Source organism: Scophthalmus maximus, chromosome 15 (assembly GCF_022379125.1).
Source record: "Scophthalmus maximus strain ysfricsl-2021 chromosome 15, ASM2237912v1, whole genome shotgun sequence".
Lineage (NCBI taxonomy): Eukaryota > Metazoa > Chordata > Actinopteri > Pleuronectiformes > Scophthalmidae > Scophthalmus > Scophthalmus maximus.
In genome coordinates this window covers 1091631-1112161 of record NC_061529.1, presented here as the reverse complement: position 1 = coordinate 1112161, position 20531 = coordinate 1091631, and the positions used below count along the sequence as shown (strand labels likewise).

Sequence of the window (20531 nt, the reverse complement as noted above, 5' to 3'; positions counted from 1 at the left end):
TTTATACTTTGTGAGTAAAAGTAGAGTTTACAGTGTGTGTAATCAGGCCAAAATAAGAAAAACTGTGGAAAATAATTGTTTGCTGTTTGTTATCAGCCTTTTTCTTCTTGTCACGTCAACACTTTAAAAGATAGAAAAAAAAGAACATGAATTCCTTTAACGTGACGTGTTTCCCATCGAAGCAGGTCAACGTGAGGTCAACGTGAGGTCAACGTGAGGTCAACGCTGAGCTTTAAACAATGAGCCACAGAAAGACACAGAAAGTCGGACTGATAATTAATTTGAAACGTGGATAGAGGAGTTTGTCCCCAGTTAACTGGTTTAATGTGTGTGACGTGTGTCCCCTGAAGGAAGAAACACACACACACACACACACACACACACACACGCTGGTCTGAGATCAGCTGTCAGGTGCCAGCTGGTTGTGGTCTCTAACAGATGCGTCTCTCAGACCTGCTGAAGTGACTCGCTTGTTCGCCCGTTGTTGTCATGGTTGTTGTTGCCGTAGACGACTGTTGACACGTTAGATCATTTCCTCTGGATAAATCTTGGGATGTTGTCGTTGACGTCAGCGAAAAGAGAAAAAAGAGAAACTTGATCCATGGAGTATCATCTTGGTTAAAGAAGAACCTCATTAGATAAAAACTCTCTTTGTGTTTAACGTTCCTCCGTGAAGCGCAGTGAGTCCGAGCTGCGGCTGAACGTCGTGTGTCGTTCTGTTTTACAGGTCTGACGACGGAGGGTCTGTACCGGGTCAGTGGCAACAAGACGGACCAGGACAACATCCAGAAACAGTTTGATCAAGGTAACACACTCGCACACGCTCGCTGCCGAACTCAGTCCATGAACTTTGTTGAGGTAAATATTTTTTATGAATGAAGTTTGTTGACGTAGGTTTATATTTAACGTACGAACAAAGTTTGTGGACGTAATTGAAGAAAGCTGATTTGCAGTTCCAAACAGACATAAATAAAAGTGAAGGAGCTGGAGCTCTTCCTCCTTTGAGCCGGACATGTTTTCTGATCCATGGGAGAGACTCTGTGCTCCTCCCAGCGGACCTGAGACCGACCGACGACGACCTCTCTGGGACTCAACTGCTCACAAAGCTCTTTGATTTCCTCTCACGCTGAATCATCGACCCGACAGAACTCGTGTCCGGGAGTGAACATGTTGTCAGACGCACATCTGAGACTCGCTCCCTCGCTCGGGGCTTAACGCCGATGTAACGGGCCTCGACTTCCGAGAGACTGCGGAGAAGATGCTGTTGTTGTGAAGTCGTGAACTGACCGGACCGGTTATAAAAAAACTCTTGTTCAAACTGTCGGTACTTTGTTTTCTCTTTCTCGTAGATCACAGTATCGACTTCGTGGTGATGGACGTGGCGGTGAACGCCGCTGCCGGAGCGCTGAAGGCTTTCTTCGCCGACCTGCCCGACCCACTGATCCCGTACAGTCTGCACCCGGAGCTGGTGGAGGCCGCAAGTAAGAAGGAACACGCACGCAGACACACACACACACACACACACACACACACACACACACACACACACACACACACACACACACACACACAGAGCGTGGGAGCTGCTCTTGGCAGCATCGCAGCCTTTTGTTTTCCAGAGCGTATAATTTCTGTTCCCTAGAGAGTGTGAAAATGTAAAACACCTTTTGTCTTCTCCCTGTGTGTGTGTGTGTGTGTGTGTGTGTGTGTGTGTGTGTGTGTGTGTGTGTGTGTGTGTGTGTGTGTGTGTGTGTGTGTGTGTGTGTGTGTGTGTGTGTGTGTGTGTGTGTGTGTGTGTGTGTGTGTGTGTGTGTGTGTGTGTGTGTGTGTGTGTCAGAAATCGTGGACTACATGGAGCGTCTGCAGGTCTTGAGGGAAATCGTGAAGAAGTTTCCCTCCGTCAACTACCAGGTCTTCAAATACATCATCACGCACCTCAACAGGTAACACACACACACACACACACACACACACACACACACACACATTTGCGTCGCCCGTCTTTGAATTATTTTAGTATTTAATCTAATTGCACGAAGATTGGTTTTACGGAAAGGTAATAAATTGTTTGAATAATGTGGCACTGAAACTGAAACTTTCTGAAATCAGATTTCACGTCATTTTTTTACGAACGTACAAGGTTTGTTGACGTGATCTTCCCCTCGTTCCTCCGCAGGGTGAGTCAACACAGTAAACTCACGCTAATGACGGCCGACAACTTGTCCATCTGCTTCTGGCCGACGCTGATGCGTCCCGACTTCGAGAACAAGGACACGCTGTCGACCACCAAGCTGAACCAGGCCGTCGTCGAGTCCTTCATCCTGCAGAGCGACTACTTCTTCCACGGCGGCGAGGTCGCCGAGAGCTCGGGCAGCGAGGGCACGCCGCCGCCGCACCACTGCCACAACATGGTGGAGGCGCTGCTGCCGCTGCAGCTCCCGCCACCGCTGCAGCCGCAGCAGATCCAGCACACGCTGCACCCCGACCCGCTCATATGAGAGCCCGCAGGAGAGCATGCTGGGAAACGGAGTCCAGGGTGTTATTGATGCTCGCTGCCGACAGAGGTCGTCGCCTGTGAACATTTGTCACCACGAGACGCGTCGACGAGCGTTTGTCGGATCGGAACTAATCTGTGAGATCTGCTCGAGGTTCAATCCCGGATTAGAGTTTATTACAATCGGGCGTCACCTTTTGGATCCGCCCCCTTTTCATGATGAAACCGAGACTGAAAACTGTCGACGGACGAACCGATTGGATTTGGCACATAAAGAGAACGACACAAATCGTCTGGGGAATTCTGGGAAATAAAGATGACCCCTCCCACCTAACTCTGATGGAATAGCACACTCTTTAGCCCCTCCCCCCCAACCACCCCACCTCCTGCTCCGAGATGAGAGAAAAGGGAAAAATTGAAACTGACGAGTCGCCGCGACTGCAACTCACATCTGACTGACTCATTCGCCGTTTCACCAGATTCATTCCCAGGATGTTTTGTCTTCCTGCAGATGATTCAAACATTTCTTCTTCTTTTTCTTCTTCTGTTGCCCTTTCACCCCGAGTTCGGCCAGTGGGAGGAGGCGAGGGGAGGGGTCACCGCCACCGGACACGGAAAAAACAGACGTGAGCGTCGGTGAGCTCCTGTAGAAAAAAACTACGTGGATTACTCTTTTTTTTTTTTTACTTTGGGAGGATGTGGGAGAAGACAAATTGGAAGTGAAATCGACGTGATGAACTTTGACCCCCCGTACAGGACGGCACACGCACCATGTGTTTCAAAGGTCAAAGGTCCCACAAGCTGAGTTAATGTCTGTTTGATTTAGTTTAAGTTTTTTTTATCATTTTGACAAATTTACTTCTTGTTTTTTTATATATATTTTTTGTAACGTCAGAGAGAGAGTGTGTGTGTGTGTGTGTGTGTGTGTGTGTGTGTGTGTGTGTGTGTGTGTGTGTGTGTGTGTGTGTGTGTGTGTGTGTGTGTGTGTGTGTGTGTGTGTGTGTGTGTGTGTGTGTGTGTGTGTGTGTGTGTGTGTGTGTCTGTGTGTCTGTGTGTGTGAGAGAGAGAGTGTGATGACGATGGTGTGCGTGCGTGCGTGCGTGCGTGTGATGACGATGGAGTGTGTGTGTGAACTGACTTGCAGCCAGTCTTGTACCTTCCCCCCGCGGACGGTAAGAGGATCCAGGAGGGAAAAAAACCTGTGGACTGTCGTGACTCGCGATGCTCCGAGCGAAAGAATCCGAATTCACCACGAAACCTCAGGTGTAACCACCGACCCCCCTCCCCCTCCCCCACGACGATGGCACATGAGCGAGGAAAACCACTACGTCGCAATGCATTCTGGATCCTTTCAGTTTGGAGGAGGAGGCCTCTTCCGTGCGTCTTTGTGGACGACGCTTCTTTCTTCTTTTCTTTCTTTTCGTAGTTCTCCTCCTCCTCCTCCTCCTCCTCCTCTTTTTCCGTTCGGTTTGTCGGGAAACGGAAAAAAAAACTTGCATGTGTCTGTTTTTTGCCACCTAGTGAAAAAAAGAAAGAAAAAAAAAAAGAAGTTTGACGTTTTAAAAAAGAAAAAAAAATGAAATGAAAACGAAAAAACACTTTGAAACTTTGTTCAGATTTTTCCTCCAAGAGACGTTTTGGAATTTCTTTTCGTTTTCTTCTTCTCCTGCAAGAAATCAACTCTTAATATCATATTTTTTTGGTTTATGTCAAATAGTTTTCCCTTGAATAGAGGAAAGAAGTATATATATATAAGTATATATATATATATATATAAATAAAAATGTACGGGCAGCAGAGGCTGCTGGGTTCGTGAGATACGACGGGTTACTGGATTATAATCTGTCAGACGCTCTAATCATATTTCTCTGTGGTGACTGAACTGTGTGTGTGTGTGTGTGTGTGTGTGTGTGTGTGTGTGTGTGTGTGTGTGTGTGTGTGTGTGTGTGTGTGTGTGTGTGTGTGTGTGTGTGTGTGTGTGTGTGTGTGTGTGTGTGTGTGTGTGTGTGTGTGTGTGTGTGTCAGAGAGAGGAGTCGGAGAACTTTGTCTTAAAGACACAAACGATCCCTCATCGCTTTCATCATCGTCATTAACGAAAAATGAAATCTAATCTGGAATCACCCTGAACTGTTCTTCACGCAGCGTCACGTGATCATACGACGGAGCGAAGTGTCACACACACAAACGTTCCCGACGATGATTGAGAGAAAACATTTATCACAGAATCTTCTCTCTCCATCGTGAATATTAACATCTGCGTCACGAGAACACGTGTTTTGAATCTGTTTGACGAGAGTCGGTAAAAGATTTATTTTACACGTCTGTCGTTTCATCATAATCATTCATCATTCAATAAGTTTCCTGGTGAGATACTTTTGTTCTTTACTCCGCTACACTACAAAATGTTCTACGTTCATTTCAACTTCTTCTAATTCTTATTTTGAATTCGTCGATACAGTTTCTCCGACTGGAATCTTCTGTCAGTTCTCTGATGTCGATCATCTTCTCTGAGGTGTCGTGCCTGAAGTCGTCGTCGTCCCAAATCCAACATGGCCGCCGGACGCTCGCCGTGATTATGTGCCGGCTGCTTCGCTCACTTGACTTAAAAAACAAACGTTTAACTTTCTCGTGTTTGTCGTGGAAATTAGGCCGCCGCCGTCGCGTCGTCCTTCCTCTGCCGCCATTTTGAAAACATTCAAACTTTTACCACGTGGCCAAGATGGCGACAGCCATTTTTGATTCGTTTTTTCTTTCTGATCCGAATCTCGTTCTTTTTGTTTTTCTCAGTTTGGAATTTTACACACCTGTGTCAAATCTAAAACTAAAATAACACGAACCTGGTTTCTTCACCGTAATGTGTATATACATTTTTCTTGTCTTTTACAAAACAAGCGAGGAAATGAGTTTGTCTCTGTTTGGATTCTGTTCGTTTTTCACTTTGTTCAGGTTTTATCAGTTTGTCAGTGGGCGTCGACACGAGACACAAACTGTTCACCGCACAGTTACACCGAGCAGGAGCTGAATTAAAAACATAAACTCATAATTGTAATATTTTACAATATTTCAGGAAGTGGGAGGAGTCTAGATGTACTGAAGTTACAGTGAAGTGGCCCTTTTTATAAAGTCCAGATTTAAGTTTTGTTGAAGTTAAATTTGAAGAAAAGAAAAAAAACTTTTGGCGACTACATTTTTTGTTGTTGTCCACTTTGTGTTTGAATCATGTTTGGTTGACGAAGGCGAGCGGATCAAACGTCTGACATCACAGGACCCGCGGGTCAAACGGTGAACACGTCCCAACAGATTTTAAACATAACGTTTGTTTCCTGATCTTTTATCATTAAGTGAATTGATCCACGTGAGCGACGGGGGATTTATTAATGTTCCTTTTATACAAAGACAGAAAGAGAAAAGTTGAAAGAAGCTCCGACTCTGATTCCAGACACGTCGTCGTCCGCATCTTCGCTCGCTTGGTTTCGACTCTCGGAACGATTCGCCCGTTTTTCTGTTTTTAAAACTTTTCCTTCTTTTCTTTTTTGTTTTTGTTTTGACATAATCTGCAGATTTACATTTTATGTCCAATTTATTTTCCCACCACGGAAACGATTCGCAGAAAATGTAAATTAAATTTTTTATTTCATAATTTATAATGTAAAAGTATCAGCTATTTGAAAACCTCGCCCTGAACTCTGGAGACTTTTAATTTAGTAAATTTAAGCGGGGGGGTTGAATGTGAAACAACTTCATAACTTCTACCTGGAAGTTGTGGAAGATTTTTTTTATTTTTTAGAGAAAAATAATGTGACAAACTTTAAAAGGATTAAAAAAAGAAAGTCAAGACAAGCGGAGAAGAACGAGGAGACGAGATGAACCGACGGGACAGAGGAATTTGAGGGGGGGACACGTGTCTGGAACGGGACGATGAGTGAAAGGTGAATTTCCTTTGTGATGAGTGAGGAGGTGCGTTGAAGGGGATAAATATTTGGAATGGAACGCAGCCAGGAGCCCAGAGATTTAAGGTTTGACGATGTTGGACGAGGACGGTGAAGTGGAATGAGAGGCGAGAGCTCGGGGGGGGGGGGGGGGGGGGGGGGGGGGGGGGGGGGGGACAGGGAGGGGACAGGGAGGGGGGCGGGGTTCAGCAGCTGCTAGATTAACAGATTAAAGTTTGTCTGTAGTTTTCCATCAATCAATCTCTTTTTAAAAAATCTGATCATATTGTTGATACGATCTGTTCTCCGCTGTACAAACCAACTGACTCGTCACATCATCCGCTGTGTATCATAGTTAAATAAAAATGATTTTCAGAAATGAAAAACTCTTAAAACAAGTTTCTTTTTGTTTTTCTCTCTATAATAAAGTTTCCAAATAAAGTTTTTTTTTTCCAAAGCTGCTCTTGAGTCTTTTTTAAATTATTTTTTCTTCATTTCACAGGTTCTGTCCGTGTATTTCTTCTGGACTCTGGAAAGTGTAAAACTTTCCTGTGTTATGATGACGGAAAGACGTCGTCTGATTGGATTTGATTTGAATTTTTATTGATCTCGAACCATCGACAACAACAAAAAAAACAAAAATCAGATAAAAACACAAACAGATAAATCCTCCATCAAATAATAAAACAAAGATGTGTTGCAGGAGGCAGAAACATAGTGCGTAATATTATAATATTACAGAAAAATAAATAAATATATACTGCATACATCAACATATTGTAAAACAATACACTAACTAAATTGCAAAGGAATTTATTCAGGTTTCCTCATTTCTGTATTGGTCAAATATTTTTTTCTTGTATCTATTTTTGAAACTATTATATTATGCGATTAAAATGCATTATGCAGGAAATCGGAAGTTTTTAAAAGCAAAAAGTAGATGAAAGTCTTAGTTAAAGTAAAAGTAAAAGAACTCCACTGTAAAAAACAAAAAGTAATATCAATCATCATTCGTGGTATTTGGAGTAACTTTATTAAAAAAAAAGACCACAAATTACAATTTAATTTAAGTGAAGTAACTTCATCTGTCAAATAAACGTGGTGGAGTGAACGAATGAAAAATTTCCCTCTGAAAATATCATATATTTTAATAAATACAGTTCTGTTAATGCGGTGAGAAGGTGACTAGCGCCACCTGGTGGTCAGAATGTGAACGGACAACCTTCTGTCTTGTGACTTAGTATATTTCTAGAAAACAAAACATTACTAATGTTATGAAATTAGATGTTTTTTGTTGATTCAATTGCACCGAATTTACCAGAACAGTCAAGGAGGTTTGATGAACTCTCATTTAATAACTTTTGTCTTCAGAATATCTGTTAATAATCTAGATGAATTTAAAAAACGTAGATTTCTGTGCCTAGTCTGGCTTCAAGGTTCTGTATTGTTGGTTTACAGGGGAAAGTGTTGACGAAAACATCTTTTCATAAACCGTACAATATATATTTAGTAATAATAAACATTTTTACTCCATTACAGAGGTTAAAGGTCAGTGTATTTGAAATTTTCTTGACTTCCTGCTTCAAGATAAAACAGAAAAAAATCCCTATTTTTACTTGTATTCTTTTTTATCGTAGAGTTACAAGTTTCCTTAATTTGAACGTTACAGGCACGTGGCGGCATTTTTCTATTTTGTATTTATTCCCGATTTATATCTGATTTTTTTCAACATTTGTTTTTTGTGATTGTTTTGTTTTGCTGTGGCGATCTGAAATCTCCCGTCCTGGCATCTGATAGGTCAAGTTTATCAGTGCGAGGGGGCGGGGCAAATGCATATGAATGATGACAGCTGATTGGCTGATACAGATTGGCGGCGAGCGCGCTCGTTACCGGTCACACCTCGGAACTCGGAAATCGGGTTTATCGTTCCAGTTTGATTTCATAACTCGCAATTACGACCTCCGAGTCGGAAATTTGAAAATGGAACGCACCTGCGAGTCGGGAGGTCGGAAAAAATCACCACTCCGACTTCCGGCGTCCGAGTTCCGAGGTGTAACGGAAGGCAGCATCGTGGTTGGTGTTAGCATCTGGAGGAAGCTAACGGCTAATTCACCGAAGACCTGACGTCAGTGGATAAAAGAAGGAAGAGGAAGAGGAAGAGGAAGCAGCAGATGAAACTCAGGTTGGTGATGAAGAGTTTTCTTATTGTTTTTTTTTATCACGAACACATTTTAAATATAGTTGTTAGCTGCTGTGTCGTGGTGCGTTCAGGCTCCACACGAATGTTCTTAAAAAAAAGTTGGTCGCTGCAACATTTTGTCCTTATTTGCATAATTTCTTCTTCTTTGTGTGTGTGAGTGTGTGTGTGTGTGTGAGAGAGAGAGAGAGAGAGAGAGAGAGAGAGAGGGAGGGAAGGAAGGAAGGAGGGGGTGAGAGAGAGAGAGAGAGAGAGAGAGAGAGAGAGAGATTTGCATTCAAATTCCAACAATGTTTTCACATCGGTGTATTTAAAAAGATGGTTGTTATGAAGATGATCCAATATTTCAACAGTTACGTAAACACACGACACCTCACCGTGTGAAGAAATAGAAATAATTAGATCCGTCGTTGACAGTTTTCTTTTTGAATTTTGAAGCAGAGAAACTTTTTTACGGGTCCTTTATGTAATTATTATTATTATTATTATTATCAACGCTAATGAGGATCCTGAACATAATTACAGAATCAACAATTGCGGTTTCCACATTAATGCATAAGAAGTAAAAACATAATATATATATAGATAGATATATCTATATATCTATCTATATATAATATTAACAGTCACAGAGGCCAGTTCTCTCCGTCGAGTACTGTGACTCGTCAACAGGTGGCGCTGCAGTTCAGGTTTCAGAGAGAAACTCTGACATGAACAAACGGAAAATAAAACATAATTAAACATTTTTTTTTACTCTGGTTGTTGGTTATGTTGCCATGAATATATATATGTATATATATATATACATATATATATAAAAATAATACTGACAAGTTACTGGGCTTTAAATTTGCACAAATGAAAATGAAGTTACATTAATAAATAAAGATTGACATGACAAGTTCTGCTCTGTCTTCCTCTGCACTTCCAGGAGTCGCCAGTCGGGGGGGGGGGGAAGAGAGAGAGAGAGAGAGAGAGAGAGAGAGAGAGAGAGAGAGAGAGAGAGAGAGAGAGAGAGAGAGCAGCTGTTTCTCTCGCCCAAGCCTTTGCTCTGTCATCCTCCCCCCTTCCCGTCCTCCTCCTCCTCTTCCAACCTCCAGAGAGGGGAGCACCACACCCTGTCGGCCAATCACAGCTCGACTCCACCTTTCCCATCACATCATCTCAGTTTCCAAGGTAACAGGGCTGCCCCCCCCCCCCATCCTCTCTTTCTCTCTCTCTCTTCCACACTGAAAGGTGCCGCATCATCATCATCATCAGGCGGATGATCCGCCTGCCACACCGAGCTGCTGCTGCGGCTAGGTTAGCATTAGCATCGTCTCTGTTAGCACCATCCCTCTCTCTCTCTCTGCAGTGGGACTGCCACCACATCAAAGGTACCTCCCTCTCCCTCCCTCACTCCCTTTCTCTCTCTCCATCCTCCCAACGTCAGAACAGAAGAGAGGAAGAAAAAAAAGGGGAACGAGATGGACTAAAGAGAAGAAGAGATGTGGTATGTTCTACGCTGTTCTCTGTTTACTATGGGTGTGTGTGTGTGTGTGTGTGTGTGTGTGTGTGTGTGTGTGTGTGTGTGTGTGTGTGTGTGTGTGTGTGTGTGTGTGTGTGTGTGTGTGTGTGTGTGTGTGTGTGTGTGTGTGTGTGTGTGTGTGTGTGTGTGTGTGTGTGTGTGGAGACTAATCCTTGGTGGAATGCTGATTCAATGCTTATGCTCACAGAACGAAAGAAAGAAAGAGGGAGAGAAAGAGAAGGAGAGACGGAGGGAGGTGACTCCCAGTCTCTCTCTCCCTCTCTCCCCCTCTCTCTCTCTGTTGTGATGGAGGCCTCGCTCTGCAGACGACTCGCTCTGCCTGCTGCATACAGAATCAGGCCAACACCTCGTCCTCGTCGTCCTCCTCCTCCTCCTCTTCCTCTCTTGTTCCCAGGCTGCTTCTCTTCACCTCCTCCCTCCATGTTTTCAGTCTCCTCATCACACGTTATGGTCGTTGTTTTATTCGCGTGTGAGTGAAATCCTCTGATCTTTGATCATCTGTGAATCTCTGACCTGAGCTCCACTTCCTTGTTGTTGTCGTTCAAACTTCCCGTCTTTGAAGGAACGGGGGAGGACGAGAGAAGAAGTCTCGTGGAAACAAACCGGGACGTTAATGTCCGACGACGTCAAAGGTTTTTTTAAAGGTTTGACATGTAACTTTTCCACTTTTCCCTCTGATTAACTTTAGTTCTGATCACCTGCTGTCGGTGATTTAGTGTGTATGTCTCTGTCTTTAATAAAATTGATCAAATCCTGAATAAGTTCTTCTAACCCGGAGGTTTGTGTCCGCTCGTGTTCAACAACTCGGGTCAGCTGTTGTTTTTATAACTGACATAAAGAGCTACAACTCGAGGCTGTAAACAACGGGATCGGTCCTTTACGTCTTTATCTCTGGTTAAAAGTATTTGAGGAGAATCCGAGTGTTGTATTTCTGAAGTTTAGATTTGGGATTCTCTTTTCCGACTGAAGTGATGCGTCGTGTTTGTTTGACCTGTTTTCACCAGGAAGTGAAATGAGGAAATCTGATGGAGGCGTTCAGGACTGTCTGCGTCTTGTCACAGCCGCGGTTTTAAAAAGCTACTAGTGATAAAAGACAATTTATTTATATGTGAACAGATTCAAAATGGAATATAATAACTTTCTCAATATATTGTCTCCAGCTGAGATGGTTTTCTGAAAGAATCATCGTCTGCTGTCGCTTATCAGAGACTAACGTCTTTGTGGGAAGTTGTCGAAGGTGGGTTGGCCTCCCTCCGTCGGCCGCACGTATCAAAAGTCAGACGGTCCGGTCTACTTCTGATTTCCTATTTGCCGCCACTAGCGTGTTCCGCCCTTACTGCTGTCGCCTAGCGACGGAGCAGCAGTTGCCCACGGTTCCTCACCGGAGCGCCACCCGTTGGATCCTTCGTTGCTCTGGAATGGAAGGACGTGGTTGAAGGAGTCCACGATATTGGACGGACGAGTCGCGCCGCTCTGACGCAATCTGCATTTTCTTCTTCTTCTTTGTCTTCTTCCTCCTCTTTCGGGTGCATTGGTTCTCCTCTATTCCCGGCGTAATTCAGCCTTTTACCTCCGACCTCAGTCCCTGACCTCTTCAGTAATCCATAACCTCCAAACCTCGTTCGTCACTAACAGTCACACATTAAAGATGGCTGACGACGAGGGAAACTCTGAGCACCGAGGGAACGACTCCCTCAGGATCGTCTGTAATCAGCCCGGAGCTGTTTGTGTTTACTCAAGCTGATTCAGGTCAAGTTCATCAGTACAACTGGAATGTGTTTGAAAACGTCTTTTTTTATATCCAGAACTTTCATTGGCCTTTAACAGATTATGTACAAGTAGGAAACTTGTATTCTTTTTGCCAAACCCCTTCACTTGCTGCTAAAAAGTGTCAGAAACCAGAAGTGACCCCGCAAGTTCGTCTCTTCTGTCGCCTCAGCGGCTCCACAGTTTCCTCCCTGCGGAGCCGACGCCCAGCAGGGATCAGAGCGGTGAGGATACGGTGACGGGACGGTTCACCTCGTCATCCCACCTCCCTGTTTTCTAACGTCCGTCTGTTGTACAAAGTCAGTTTTCAACTCTGCTGCTCAGTCTGTTCGTCAGTCTGTAGAGAAATGATTGAGTCAAGCTGCTCTGGCAATAATCAATATCAAACTCTTCCAATCGCTCTAATCCAATTGAATTGAACGTACTTTCCACCCCCCCACACTTCCTGTCTTTATGTTTCCTTTCCAAGCAGCAGCTCTTGTTCCTCCTCTTCCTCCTCCTCCTCTCGGTATCGATGACATCAGTCAGACGTCAGGGTGGGGCAGCGAACAGCTTCTGTTTCTAATGACACTGTGGGTTCGATGGACATTTTTGTTATTTCCACGTTTCCGCAGCAGGAGAGCTGAACTCTGAACGTCCTCTCTGAAGTCAAGACACCTCCCACACACGCCCTCAACCAATCGCGAGTCAGTCCGAGCTAATCATCACTTTTCACCCCGTTTTTTAACGTTATCTTCAAATAAACTAATTTTCAGTCAGTTTCACGTGGAAAATGAAACACGCACAACAGTGTGCAGCTCGGATTGTGTCAAATCACTTTGTGCGCGGTGATGACGTCGGAGCTCTGTAAGGAAATGCTCTGATGTAATAATACCCATAATTGCTCCGGATACTAATGGTTTGACTCTAGTGGGAATCTAAAGTAATTTAATATAAAGTAATGTTCAGGTAAACCCCTGCAGAGGAATGGACTTAATGTTGAACGTAACTGTATAGAATACAGAAGTAAAAAATTGTAAAAGTAAAGTTAAGTCCTATGGATTTAGATACTACAGTTAAGGTATAATATATAAATGCAAAATCACATTCACTCACACTGTGTAAAAATAATAAATTTGATCTGTTATTTTTGTATAAAGAAGGATCAACACTTACACACAGTAAAACAAAGAACTCCGTCATATTAAAACCAAGGTAAAATTAGATAGTCACAAAATCCAGTATTAATAACATGGAAATATTTAAAATAATATTGTCATATTTATCTTAGAAATAAGAAAAACTTTGTGAAAAGTAAATCCACTGACCACTGGTTCTATTGTCATATGACGTGCAGCTCCTCCATTTTCTTATTCACCGTCTCACAAAGTTGTTTTGACCAGGAATCAAATCAGAATTATAATAATACATTTGATTTGATCAGATCAACACTTTAATATTTTTTATCCTTCAGCAGTTTGATCACAGTTCTACACGAGCAGATATTCATCACAACGTTCCGTCGTCCTGTTTGTGTTTGGTTCCATATTTAATCGACGGGATTCGTGCTGCTGATTCGTCAGAAAACATGTTACAAAATATATATTTATATAAAACTTCTGCTCTTCTTGTTTCTCATTGGTCAGAAACATGATACCGAGAGGGACAGAGAGAGAGGAACAGAAGATGCTCCAACACATCTTCCTCCCCTGCGATCCATTATTCATACAGGGGCTGGGCTGCACGACACACACACACACACACACACACACACACACATACACACACACTCACTGTTACCCGTCGACCTCAGATCCACCGACACCGACGCTCTTTCTGATCGTTTTTTTTTTTAATGTTAAATGATTTGTCGTGCGAGAGTCGAGTTCAGTCCAAGGCCTCTGTCGGTGGGCGAGTCGTGGGCGTGGCGCCTGTCGACGGCGAGCTGGTCGAGGAGGGGATGATGTCATGCTGAGATAGATATTGATTCCTTTATTGTCATCAGAGTATAATTATTTTTTTTATTTATCGCATATCACAAGAAAGTCACTCAGTAAATCAGAAATCAGTTTTGTTGTTCTTGCGTATTTCTGCTGGAAAAAAACAACAAACCGAGTGTTGGCCTGTCACGATAACTACATTATGGACTTATCGTATGATACACGAAGATGAACTCAATAGTTTTTATTGACCTCGATAACAGCTGTTCTTTGTTGACATCAGAATGAATGTGCCAACGTCAGTCTCGCTGCGTCTGTCCTCCCATCTGGTCTCGTCATCGTATGATTCATAAGTCAGAAAATATGGATTTCTTAGTATTTTTGTCTGAGGCCTGAACACAACGTGTAAACTCATCTGTGAACTCATCTTTAGCCTCACTCTGTGATTTCAGCTGATCAAGCAGCTGCTGCGTTACGTAAGAAGTCTTCCCCCGGTGTCGCTTGAATCTCGGCTCTAATCTCTGAAAAGACGAGATGAATCGGATCCCGTGTGAAACGACTTACTTGTGTGTGTGTGTGTGTGTGTGTGTGTGTGTGTGTGTGTGTGGGTGTGGGTGGGTGGGTGGGTGTGTGGATGTGTTTTTTGAAACTAGTTCAAGTACAGTAGGTTTTCCGACACCTCAGTGGGAGAGATGTTGATGTTACAGTCGTGTTTGATGGTGTGTGACTCACAGAGGTCAAAGGTCACATAGAAAACGTAATAATAGGCTCTTTGTCATGTGACCATCACATGTCGTGAAGATCGTCAGCGCCGTCGCCTCCTCATCTCACGTCCTCCCTCCTCTCTGTCTGGGGTCACGTGACTGATGAGGTCATTCACGGTGATGATGATGATGCTGAATGATGATGTCACAACTGTTCCGGCCCACTGAGCTCATCCTGACTCGCCTCACACACAGGAAGTGCTTCGCTCACGCGGGGAAAGAGGAGGAACTTTTGGAGCTTAAAAATCAATCAATCAGTTATGAATCTAGTATTATCTAGTATTATCTAGTATTCATAATCAGTGTATAGACATTTAATAACAGATCATAATGTGGCTGTGAGCAGCTTTAAGGACATTTTTTAAACGTTTATTAATGTTTGACTTGTAAGAAAACACATTTTATGTTATTACAGTTTTTAACTCTAAACACTTATCTCTGCTCATACATTTAATAAACACTTATCTCTGCCCATAAATGAAATATTGTAAGTTACAAACATTTCTTAAATGCTGCATAGGAGAAACTTACTGTAAAATCTTACCAATAAAATTAATAAATACAGAAATCAAACAACAACCATAATGTGAGTCAGGACCCTCTGAAGATTCTCAGAACAAATCTGAGGCGTCACAAATAAGTACATATTTAATATGCAATATTTTAAAAAAAATACACAATTCTGTTTTATTTTTTTTTCTCTGATCATCACCTCAATTAGTTTTGCAACTTAAATGAATTCACTCACATTCATATTCACAGCCAAGGTTGTTGGTTGATCTGAAGCTGCATTTTTAAACATTTTTTTGCTAAAATGATTTTCATCGTGGAAATGAACATGAGGGAATTCTGTGTTTTGTTTCATGAATAGAGTGTGTGTGTGTGTGTGTGTGTGTGTGTGTGTGTGTGTGTGTGTGTGTGTGTGTGTGTGTGTGTGTGTGTGTGTGTGTGTGTGTGTGTGTGTGTGTGTGTGTGTGTGTGTGTGTGTGTGTGTGTGTGTGTGTGTGTGTGTGTGTGTGTGTGTGTGTGTGTGGTGTCATGCTGTGACAGCCCGAGTGTGTGAGAGAAAGTGAAGCAAGAGGGGAGCACAGTGGAGAGAGAGAGTGACACTTTTAGCTTTGCGATTGCTTTTAGCAATGAAAATGTTCTATAAATGCAATTTATTATTGTTATATGAAAAGGGGAGGAGTTTGTTGTCGTCTTATTGTCTGATTGGCTCCATCTGCATCTAAAATATACGGGATTATTCTTTTCATGCAGATGAAAAGGTGAAGTGTTAATCTGTCTTTCTTATTACTTTGTAGTGTGTGTCTGTCTGTCTGTCTGTGTGTCTGTGTGTGTCTGTGTGTGTCTGTTCCATCTCATTGATTTCCAGCTCGTCTTTCCTCCAGTCCAGATAATGGACCTTTTTTTTCTCTCTCTAGAATCAGCGTCGGCCCCAAAAATCCAAGAGAGAGAGACAACTTTGTAAAGTGCTTGTTCCTTGTAAATTCATTCATTTTTAAAAAATGTCATTAATTAATAAATATTGTCACAATTGCAGCAATTTGTCCCTGTTAATATAGAATATAATTCGTGGACTCTTCAGTGTTTATGTAATTTCAATAATTTGTTCTTTCCTTTCATCTGTCCTTCCTTCTTTTTTACCAAACTTATACTTTATTTATACTTTTCATCTTTGGTAAAAACATTTTTTTTTGACTTTCCTTCCCTCATCATTATGTTCTTGTTGCTAACCTTCCTCCTTCCTTCCTCTGTTATTACTTTCCTTCCTTTCTTCCTTTCCTGTGCCCTTCTGTTCTACTCCTTCTCTCCTTTCCTCTCGACCACCATTCCTCTCCCTCCCTCTCGTTTCCTTTCCTTATCTCCTCCATGTCAGACTCTTAATTAACCCTTTACCTGTCACTCTCTCTCTCTAGTTCCCTCACATGACGTTCGTCCGCCCACATTAGGAAACCAGTTCGTCTCCTCCTCCTCCTCTTTGTCCTCGTCTCTCACGCCATGAGCGTCGTCGCTCTCTCGCCCGTGGCCCCCGAGCCTTTGTCCCCCATGGCCACCTCCGTCACACCTGTCACCCCGACCGTGGACCACGGCCGGGATCTGGATCTGGAGCATCGGTCCCAGGACGGGGGCTCATCGCCGGGTCCCGGCCCGAGTCGAGGGGGAGGAGCTCTTCTGTCTCGAGACCCCGCCAGGAGGTAAAGCGTCAGGCGAAGGTCGCAGAATGAATCAGAGGGGTTAATAAGATGATATGAAACTGACTTTATTGCCCTAATATATTTTGACTTTATTTTCATAATATTTTTTGAGTTTACTCTCATCATATTTTTTGACTTTATACTCAGAATATTTTTTGACTTTATTCTCATAATATATTTTGACTTTATCCTCATAATATTTTTTGACTTTATTCTCATAATAAATTTGGACTTTTTCTCATGATATTTTGACTTTATTCTCATAATATTTTTTGAGTTTATTCTCATCATATTTTGACTTTACTGTCTGTGTGTGTGTTTGGTGTCACAGATCACAGAAGCCCCCGCCCCTCCACACCGGCGCCGACTGGAAGGTCGTCCTCCACCTGCCGGAGATCGAGACGTGGCTGCGGGCGACTGGCGACCGCGTCACGCAGCTCACGCACTCAGCGGGACAGGACGCCGACAACCGGCATGTGGACGTCCACCTGGTGCAGCTCAAGGTAACATGCTCAAGTCCCACGTCCCACAATGCAGTGCGTCAGACAGACAAGCGGCCCGTGTATTGACGTCTGTTTGTCGATTCGCCTCAGGGCAGTGATTTTCCCACTATGCCCTTCATCTCTTCGTGCTGTTATGTAATGACTGTGACTGTTGGCTCATATATATAACACCAGTCAGCTAGCAGCTGTAGATACATCATCATCATCATCATCAGACTTGACTCCTCCTCCTCTTCATTGTGGGAGGGTTTCATCCTCTTCATGTTTAATTCACTTTGTCCATGAAGAATTTAAATCGTCCAGAAACTTGACAACAGGACTGTTGTTGTTTCTTCTTCTTGTTCATGTTGAATGTTAAGTCTGAGAGTAGAAACTGAAATGTGACACTGAGCAAATTTAATCATAAACATAATTTTGTGTATTTGCAAGAATTTGTGCTTGTGCTTGTTGGCGTGTCGGCGTCCGTCAGCAGGGAGTGGCTGTGTGTGTGTGTGTGTGTGTGTGTGTGTGTGTGTGTGTGTGTGTGTGTGTGTGTGTGTGTGTGTGTGTGTGTGTGTGTGTGTGTGTGTGTGTGTGTGTGTGTGTGTGTGTGTGTGTGTGTGTGTGTGTGTGTGTGTCGGGTGATTGTGACTCGACGTGTGAATCTTTGGTTTTTTAGAGAAACAATATGAAAGGAGATGATTTTTGAATCGTTCTCTGGTTCATTCATGAGGATTCAGTCGAACACGGTCAATCTTTTATTGATGAGTTAGTATTTTTAACTTCAGTGACTCAGATGTTTTCTTCTTCATCAGGCCGATGCTCACAGGGGTTCTCTCTCTCCTCTCTCCACTCCTCCATCCTGTCTCCATCCCTCGTCTCTGTCACTGTTTCATGTTGTTTGCGCTCTAAATAAAACATGGCCGCTGCTGCCGCTACAGCAGCAGCAGCCGTCGTCTTGTCACATCTCCACATACACTGATGGGAAAGGGAGGAGGAAATAGAAGTAAAGGAACACACGCACGCACACAGGGCTTTACAGTGTGTGTGTTTTGTGAGTTTTAGGTTTTAAATCAGCTTTCAGTGTTTAAAGTGTGCGTCACCTGGTAGCGCCCTCTGGTGGCGAGACAACTGTACTATAATAATAGAGTGAAAGACAAAACTTACAATGTACAAAGAAACAAGTGGTAAATATATTTTGACCCGCTTTTGTTTTATATCAAAATAAATTCCACTCAATGCTCAGTGATTTATTTTTGATATTATTTATTTTTAAATAATTTTCCCCCTTGAGCATGAGCTTAGATGACATTTACTGTACAATCAACCAATTTTTTCAGGTTCCATATTTAATAATCTATAGTAATGTGATGTCACTTTGTTTTTGTAAAACAGGAGGAAACTTGAGCTTGAAAAGATGAAAATAATTTTTTTCATATATTAGTATTTTCTTTATGATTTAATTCGTTTTTTTTGTTTGACTGTAAATAAATCTGAGAGCAGCTGGAGGACAGGACTCATTCTCAGGTTGTTGGCTCCATCTGGTGGTGATTTGCTTGTATTACAACATATATATATATATACTGTACATATGTGTGCGCCTCTGCACACCGAGCCGTCTGATTGGACGGGGGCCGAGCTTTATTTGACTTAATTGCGGGGGGGCGGGGCGTTCAGTAGACGACTGTTTCAAATGGGATTCACGCCTCCGGGGATCTCTCTTCTTCTTCTTCTTCTTCATCTCGTCCTCGCTTAGTTTCTTTCTTTTATCCTCTCTCTCTCTTTCTCTCTCCCTTCCCTCTCTCTCTCTCTCTCTCTCTCTCTCTCTCTCTCTCTCCGTCATATTTATAATGCGTTTGCCTGCAGGGCGTTCTTCTATAATCTGACCTTGGCACAGAGCGACTGTAGGACATGATTATAGTGATGCAACCACTGTCTCTCTCTCTCTCTCTGTGTGTGTGTGTGTGTGTGTGTGTGTGTGTGTGTGTGTGTGTGTGTGTGTGTGTGTGTGTGTGTGTGTGTGTGTGTGTGTGTGTGTGTGTGTGTGTGTGTGTGTGTGTGTGTGTGTGTGTGTGTGTGTGTGTGTGTGTGTGTGTGTGTGTGTGTTGGTATGCCAGCCTCTCAGCCATGCGGCTGCAGGCAGTGTGTAACAGCTGCATGGAGAATGTCCTGGATACACAGACACACATCGACTTCACGTTAGCATTAGCTCTCTTCACCCAGACCCAACTTCCACGTCAGTTTCGTGCTCTCGTAGCAGCCCCTGCTCATTTCCCTCCCAAAATCTGACCACCTGCTGTGACTTCATGGAAAACGGTTGATGTGGAAAATCATGCACCTTCAGTTTCTTTTTGTGTCGTCCGTGTGTTGTCCCACAAAACACCGTCCAGGAGCTGCAGCGTCCGGCTGTCGTGATATTTCTGTCTCCTGATGTCACTGTTGCCACTATGCCAGGAATTCTGGGAGGAGCGATAGATACAATATTTATGTAAGAGGGGAGGAAGGCAGGAAAGAGGGCGTTCCTAAGTTCACATCACCTTTTCAGCAGGTGCTGGTGAATTGAGGAGTTTTTTACGACTTGTGATTATGAGATGGAGGCATAAATGAAGGTCGTCGCCACCGTTACAAAAATAGAATAAAGACACGGTATTGAGCTCTAAAATTTGAGACTGGGAACAGAATATTTAATTTCTGAGGCTTGTGGAAAAACTGACCTGCAGTTGTTTGTGATGTGATATGAGACTCGCTCAGAAACCAGCTCCAACATGGCCGGGTTTTAGAGCCACAAGTGAGGAAGGAGTTTAACAACCAGAGACTGGTTCGTACAAAAATGAAGGCAAAATATTCTGGATAAAAGGCGCCGCCATACACACACACACACACACACACACACACACACACTAGCAGCAGTTATGAATCATGAGGCTAATAATCAATAATCACAAAGTCAGGTCGTATGTAAAAGTCACGAGTGTTGTAGTTTACATGAATCGCCTGGATTAGTGTTTAAATGTCACTGAGCTGATGTGTGTGTGTGTGTGTGTGTGTGTGTGTGTGTGTGTGTGTGTGTGTGTGTTTGTGTGTGTTTGTGAGGGGGTGGGTGAGGTTGGTCCTAAAATAGCCTCCCCAACTGTTGTCACCCCTCCTCTCCCCAACACCCCCCTGCAAGAAGGAGGTCACACACACACACACACACACACACACACACACACACACACACACACACACACACACACACACACAGCAGTCGGT

At 43.2% G+C, this 20531-nt stretch overlaps 3 protein-coding genes across 15 annotated transcripts in view; all 3 read left to right on the top strand.

Moving 5' to 3' along the window:
• arhgap5 (Rho GTPase activating protein 5) overlaps positions 1-3444 on the top strand; it is a 30257-nt gene extending 26813 nt beyond the window's left edge. For both annotated transcript variants that reach the window (XM_035609484.2, XM_035609485.2), the window contains 4 exons: positions 728-805; positions 1350-1481; positions 1838-1943; positions 2177-3444. In XM_035609484.2, coding sequence (XP_035465377.1) covers positions 728-805; positions 1350-1481; positions 1838-1943; positions 2177-2498 — 638 coding nt within the window. In that variant the 3' untranslated portion in view covers positions 2499-3444. The remainder of the gene's footprint in view (positions 1-727; positions 806-1349; positions 1482-1837; positions 1944-2176) is intronic.
• The window catches only part of LOC118286489 (alpha-tectorin-like), a 475374-nt gene that overhangs the window by 64091 nt on the left and 390752 nt on the right, over positions 1-20531 (top strand). The gene's annotated exons all lie outside the window — the stretch shown is intronic.
• The window catches only part of akap6 (A kinase (PRKA) anchor protein 6), a 136421-nt gene continuing 124187 nt past the window's right edge, over positions 8298-20531 (top strand). For 2 of the 11 annotated variants that reach the window (XM_047337718.1, XM_047337708.1), the window contains exons 1-5: positions 8298-8606; positions 9553-9797; positions 9976-10113; positions 16519-16797; positions 17129-17300. In XM_047337718.1, the coding sequence (XP_047193674.1) occupies positions 16601-16797; positions 17129-17300 (369 nt within the window). In that variant the 5' untranslated portion in view covers positions 8298-8606; positions 9553-9797; positions 9976-10113; positions 16519-16600. Of the gene's footprint in view, positions 8607-9552; positions 9924-9975; positions 10114-10711; positions 10794-16023; positions 16085-16518; positions 16798-17128; positions 17301-20531 lie in introns of those variants that run through there. The other 9 variants (XM_047337715.1, XM_047337709.1, XM_047337716.1 and 6 more) reach the window with 9 other exon arrangements.